Raw genomic sequence first — 6,996 nt, 5'->3', positions numbered from 1 at the left:
GCGAGGCGGGTGAACGCCTGACCGCCCAGGTGTATAGCTGGGCGCGTCCCGTGTAACGGGGTTACACGCACAAGTGGCTACAGTCACTTGTTACGCTAACAGATGCGATGTCTGCTAGAGGTTTGAACACTTCCTCGACCTTGGTGTAAGGTACACCAATGGCTACATACATTTACGACCACCACGACGGGTGGTCCATACACATTTAGGATTCCTATTGGCTGAAAGCAGCATCTTTTAGCCAATGAGTGACTTGCATGTTAGCAGAATCCTGCCAACCAGCCGTTGGCAGATTCCTAGTTTAGAATATTAGATTTAGAGGAAGTCAGAAACATAAAACAAAATAGCAGTTCTCATCTTTTACCAAAACACGCTACTTGGAGTCTTTATCTTGTTTAAAGTATACTCGTGGATCTCGAGTATACTTAACTCAAGTAAAAGAAACCTACGCTTCCTCATACACGTGCGCATACGTGTAACCCGTAGTAGTGAGCCAAGGTAGGCCCCTTATATCCCGGGTGTAGACTCCCGAATGGGGTGCACCCAGAACAAACCCTAGCCGGAGATAGTACACCTAGATGTACACTCTAACCGTGTCCTTGTGAACAATCCCTGTGGGTTCGTTTGTCTTCGTAACCAGGGGTCTTCAACCGTGGATGAGTTGTCTTGATACTTGTAGGTCGTTAGGTAGCAGGGCAGAACGTAACCTTCCTGGACGTCGCCTCTGACAGCCCTCAGATAACCAAACAATACAAACAGATACAGAGTTATATACAAACATGTAGCCCTTCCTTATTCTTTTGGACCGTGAAAGGGTCGGTCACTATTCCAGTCAACTCCAGCCGGACTTCGGGATACTGGTCAATCCCGGTCGGCTTTGGATCACGTGCACCACCCGCAAGTACTGAGGGAAACTAACACAATCAAATACCTCCTATCACACAATAGCTCTTAAATCAATACTTCCCACCCGGGGCTACTCTAACCGGGGTTGCAAGGTAATCGGTAATATGAAATGCGGGGCCTTCCTGGTCTGGACGAGCTCAACCGCAACTAGGAAATGAAATGGGATGGATCAACCTCGGGTTGTCGCCCGGTACTCACCCCAACTTGGACTGGACTTGGTTGCGGGAGCTCGACCCAGATGTCACAGTTGCTGGCCCCCCACACGTAGACTTAGTCGGTCCTCCGGGAATCCACGTCCGGTAGGCTGCTCCAACTCACTTGCGCGATCCTTGGCAAAACGAACTCTGTTTATCTGTTATCTGTGGTCTCTCTCTCTGTCTGTCTGTCTGGCTATCTTCTGTCGATCTTTACATGCACTCCATCTTGACTTGTCTTCACTATGGTCTTGTCGCCGTAATCGTCCGCGGTCCCTCGTAGCATACTTCCAGCAAGTATAATCATCACTGGGTACGCAAGCGAAGTTCAATGTTCCACGGGATCCGAACAGATCTTGGCTGGTCGGCTTGGTCGGTCGGAAACATCTTGGACTTTGTATACTGGATCTTCACATCTGGGATGGTATCTTGGTGTCTTGGTATCTCCATCCGGGATTCATGATTATCTCCAAACGGGGTCACACTCCACTTGGGCTTCACGTCCGGGATGTCTTGGACAGCTTCACGGTTTCTGGGTCTTCACTCGATCCGGTCGGGCTCCTCTTGCGTTGTACAGTGCACCAAGAGCAGGCGGCCTCCAGTCGGAGGCACTTCTACGCTCCCTTGGGCTTTGCCTCTCGTTCGGTACTTGGTTCCAGCCGGGGTCCGCTCTTGAGAACATCTCCATCCGGGGTCACCAAACCTTGTACACTGCCAACGCGAGTCCGGCCGGGGTCCGCTTTTCCCATACGCCACGTGTCGCTGCCTCCCTCTCCCATAGTGAGTCTCTGAGCCAACCAATCACAGGCGCGGCTCGGGGAATCCTCGAAAATCTCCAATTCCATCGTGTCACTCCTCACTCCACAGTCTACGGCTGTCGCGGAGTATCGCGAGCGCTTGCGGCTCCAAGCCCAGCAGAAGTCGGTGCTCGCCATGCGGACGTACCCGGGGGTACTTAGCCCGGGGGAAGACTCAATTGAGTACGAAGCTCAGTTCGAGTCTTGGACCGAGCACACCCGGAAGCTCAGCTCCATGGATGCTCTCCGAGCCAGCTCCAGTGAAGTGGATGTTCGCATTGAACGCAAGCTCCGCTTCGATTTCGCGAAGGTCCGAGTCAAGCGCAGCCTCTCGGCACTTGCCCAGCCGCAGACCCAGTTTAGCGCTGCGCGCTTCGCTCCTTCGAGCACTCCAGCCGCTCCTTCCCGCGAGGGAGTGAGCGCTGTGGCTCAGGGTCAGCCTCGGAGCAAAGTGGCTGACCCAGCAGCTCCCCAGCTTATTGCCGGGAATCGCGGGACGACCGGCGTGCCGGCCTTGAGCCCTCGGGGCGCTGGTGATCAAGCTGATCAAAAGCGTCCACGACGTCTGGGCAGTCTTGGCGGAGGGGCACCTCAAACTCCCATGAGTTCTCGGAGTGAGGGTACCCTCGCCATTTCACCAGATACTGGTTTTGACCCCGGCACCGCCGCTTCGCCAGGAGGCGCTCCACATGGTAATGCCGATTCCCATGCTCATCGAGCAGAGCCGGTGGAGGCCGCTGTGGGGCCCTTTGCGACTCAAGATGAGCTCTTGGAGACGCGGCAGCAGGCGGGCCGCCTTCGGGATCACATCCATGACGTTGATGCGCGTCTGGGCCGGACTGCCACTGAACTCGACCAGCTCGCCGAGCGGACGCAATGGATCGAGGTGCCTCGAGAGGGCTGGAACCGCCTTGGGGCCCTGTAGGGCTGGGTGCGATGCTATTGCGATCGTGATGAGCAGCGTGGCCGGGAGCTCGGGGAGCTACAGCGTCAGCAGGCTGTGCTTCAGGGTAAGCTCGACCTCCTGGCCCGCATGCAGGCTCCGACTGCTGCGCCTCCTGCGCCTGTGGCTCTCGCTGTGCCCGTGGCACCTCCGGCGCCGATTCTTCCGCCTGTGCCTGCGGTGCCCGCGTTGATGGTCGCGTCCTCGACGCCTGCGACCTCCGTGCCTGTGACCTCGTCACCCTCGGTGCCTCCATCTGCACCTCCATCGGGTCCTGGTACGGCTTGAGCAAGCTCACGTAGAAGACGGGGTGCGTCCGCATCTTCTTCGGAAGATTGAGCGTGTACGCAAGGCCCTTCTTGGCCACAACCTTGAAAGGTCCGATGAAGCGCGGGCGCAACTTCGTCTTGAAGACGGCTGACACTGCATGTGTAGGTAGTTTTTTGCATTAAGCAACACCAGGTCCCCGACCTCATAACTTTCAATATTGCCTCTGCCCCTGACATCTGCATGTTCCTTTTGCTTGTCTTGGCTCTCAGCCATTGCGTCACGCACATGTCGTAAGACACTCAGACGCGTCGACAAGAAAGCGTCAACCTGTTTACGAACAGTAGCCGGGCTGACATCGGCTAGCCGATCAGCTTCTCCTCCCCCATCAAGCCCGAGGCCACCACGTGGCGGCGTCAGCGGGAGGCGGGGGTGAGACAAGCTGTTCACGTAGAACGGCGTGTAGCCTGTCGAGGCGTGCACGGCGTTGTTCAACGCAAACTCAACGAGTGGCAGCATGGCGCTCCAGCGCTTCGGCGTCTCAGCGCAAATGCTGCGGAGCACGTCCTCGACGACGCGATTCACGCGCTCTGTCTGACCATCGGTCCGCCGTGGACATGTCCAGCTTGGTGCCAACCACCGCAAAGACCGCGCTCCAGAAGTTGCCTGTGAAGCGGGGGTCTCGGTCCGAGACAATCGACTCAGGGAGTCCGTGTTGTCGAAACACTCGGTCCAAGAACAGCGTTGCTGTACCGTTACCATCGATGGTATCCGGCACAGCCGCAATGTGAGCCATCTTGCTCAGTCGGTCCACGAAGACCACGACTCCTGTGTTGCCCGCCGCGTCCGCCGGCAGGCCAAACACAAAGTCCATACTCATGGATTGCCAGCAGCCCGATGGGACAGGCAAACTCGCCAACGGCGCTGCAGCATGAGGGGACGACTTCACTCGCTGACACGTCTCACACGTGCGCACATAAGTGCTCGTCCACTTGTACATCTTCGGCCACCAGTAGTGGGTGCTCACCGAGCTGTAGGTCTTCTCACGGCCAAGATGGCCGGCCTGCGGCGTGTCGTGTACCTCATAGAGGATGCAATACTTCAGATCCTCATCATGAGGGATGACCACGCGGGGAGTATCCATCGGGCCGGTGTTGTAGAACAACAGTCCTCCATCGAGGGAATAACGGTGTAGCCGCGCGCGCAGCCGCGCTGACAATTCCATGTCCGAGTCTTGAAACTCCTTGCTCCCCAGAGCCTTCAGCAACGCGACACAGGTGTCGTCCTTGGCATAAGCCGTTCGGATCAAATCCGGTAATGACGAAGTCACGGTCGTTACATGAGCCAGCTCATAATCCGGCCTGCGCGACAGCGCGTCCGCAAGGACATTCTGCCTGCCAGGCTTGTACTTCACCTCGAAGTTGTACTCCACGAAGAAGGACAGCCAGCGAGCCATCCTTTACGAGAGATGAGACGACTGAGTCGCAGTGCGTAACGACGCATGATCCGTGTAAATCACGAACGTCTGAGAGCCCAACAGGTGCACCCTGAACGTGACGAGCGCATACTTCATCGCAAGTAGCTCTTTGTCATGGACAGGATAGTTCATCTCCGCAGCCTTTTGTGGTGTAGTGCCTAGAGAGGAAGCGGGCACGTCGGCGTCGGTGAAAGAAGGCGCCGAGACGAATGCTGATGGATGCGGATGATGAACTCGACGCAGTTGATGAAACGCGACGCGATTGATGGGGGCGACGCGCGGCAGAGGTCGACGGAAAGTCGACGCGGGTGATGGGCCGCGAGACACAGCGACAGAGTCCAACTCGACGCGTAATCATCCGACGAGTCGACCAGCGCCCCGTCTCTGCAAAACGCGTCGACCCTAATCCCCGCCGAGCAAGACGCGCCGAGTAAGACGCGCCGACCAAAACGCGTCGAGGTAAGATCTTGATTACGCCACGCAAATCAGGTTGAAGGACGGCAGTGCAAGCACGACAGAAGTAGGGATAGGCACAGAACGATCGGCTTAGCAAGCAGTAGTACGGAGTAGCCAGTAGCTAGGGCATAGGATAGGGTAAGGACTCAGTCCCGAAATTTCTCTGAACCACAAAGACCTCCCGTCTTCTCCGAGGTTCCAGGGGAACCACCAAGCGCCGGCAAGTAGAGCCGCCTCGATATCGCGGCCCCCCGTCGTTTGCTGGTTCGGGTGCTCACCCCCCCACAGACCCGTGCTGGAACAAAGGCACGTTGAACGTATACCGTTTAGGTGGGCGCCCGATAACGCGCTGCCTAGGCGAAGGACCGCACCGGCCTGATAACCGCCGTGCACAAGACCCCCCGTGTAGGCCCGATAACGCCGCACGCCCGACGGGAACGCCGAGGAAACGCCGGCCCGATAACGCCGCACGCCCAAGGCTCGACGCCCTACGACAAGGAACAAGCGTCAACGCAAGAACCCCCAACTCCGAAGCCAGCGAAGACTTGGGCCTGTATTTCGAAGATACGCTACTCCAACAACCGGGAATAATTTGCTCGGCGCAACCGCTATCCAGACGCGCCGAGTTTGTGCGAGATCGCATTCGCGAGATTTCTGCGAGGGCGCTACTCCACAATGGTGCCGCGACCCGGGAGTACTACTTCGAATGACGGGCTAACGATCCAAGAGGCATCGGAGGCAGGTGCGCGGTCGGCTGGAAGGTCGCCGACTGCATGAGAGCACAGTGAGGGACCTGTCGCGTCGTGGAGCTCTGAGGGAACCTTCACCACAGGCCATGGGGCCAGCGACGACCAGCAGGGCTACGAAGAACAGTTTGCCGTTCCCGATGTGGCTCCCGACGAGGGAGCCGCGAATGGCCGCGACGTAAGTCGCGGTCCTACTGGTCGGAAGCCTGCAAAGGCCGACGACCAACAACAACCCACCGCCAAGGCGGCCGCCAAGCGCAAGTCGCCCAAGAGGAGGAAGAAGAAGAAGCTGCGCGCGTCGGACTCGGCGGAAGGGTCGCTGTCCAAGCCGCAAGGCAAGGACGCGGGGCGCTAGTACACCGTCGAAGAGGTGCGATACGTCGTGGCGCGCACTGAGCTCTTCCGGCTGCTGGAGCAAGACCCGATCTTGGTCTTCCTCAAGCCCATGCTGATGAGCAATTTCACGGGCCCCTTCGTCGCGCCGGACTTCGATAGTCTCACCAGCGTCGCCCACGCTGCGCCGATTCTCTTCCAGATGCTGCGTGATTCGGGATTCGTGCTGGGATCTTTCGAGATGGAGAAGCTGTGCGACTGGGACCTCAAGTCCTGGTTGCGCGCGATTCGCGTCGTGCAGGAGCTCTTGACGATTCTCGCCGGATCCGTCAAACAAGACGCGACGAATTTCTCAGCGGGCCAAGACGCGCCGAGTTCCTCGACGGGCTCAGACCAGACCTCGACGACCACGCCCTTGCCGCCACCTCGATACCAATCGAGTGTGGACTTCAATAGCAGCTTCGAGTCGCGCAAGCGCAAGTCTCCGGAGAAGCTCTGCGCGCCGGATTCAGCGGATGGACCGCCGGTCAAGGCGAGAGGCAATGACACAGGGAATCGGTTCACCGCGGCAGAGATGAGGTATATGCTTGCTGGAGTGGAGCTGATCCGGCTGCTGGAGCACGATCCGATCCTGCGTTTCATCAAGCCCAACGCGACCAAGTTCACGGGTCCTTTCCGGGTGCCGGACTTTGAAATGCTCACGAACGTCACGCGAGCCGCAGGGACACTCTTCGAGATGTTGCACGAATCAGGCTTCAGCTTGGGCATCACCGAGAGGACGGGGGTGTATGACTGGGACGTCGAGTCGTGGACACGTACGATCCGCGGCGTCTTGGGACCGTTGACGGTCCTGGTCGGATCCATCCAACGCAAGGTG

At 58.0% G+C, this 6,996-nt stretch overlaps 1 protein-coding gene across 1 annotated transcript; it reads left to right on the top strand.

Moving 5' to 3' along the window:
* Positions 1–5,715: 5,715 nt before the first annotated feature.
* PHYSODRAFT_343287 (hypothetical protein) lies at positions 5,716–6,934 on the top strand (the record flags this gene model as incomplete). Its single annotated transcript, XM_009541846.1, has 3 exons — positions 5,716–5,782; positions 5,873–6,140; positions 6,243–6,934. Coding segments are annotated over 3 exons (1,027 nt in total), but the record flags the coding sequence as incomplete, so codon positions are not given.
* Positions 6,935–6,996: the final 62 nt, after the last annotated feature.

Source organism: Phytophthora sojae, assembly GCF_000149755.1.
Source record: "Phytophthora sojae unplaced genomic scaffold PHYSOscaffold_41, whole genome shotgun sequence".
NCBI classification, from domain to species: Eukaryota; Oomycota; class Peronosporomycetes; order Peronosporales; family Peronosporaceae; genus Phytophthora; species Phytophthora sojae.
The sequence above is the reverse complement of the archived record's forward strand: the minus strand, read 5'-3'. Positions and strand labels throughout refer to the sequence as shown.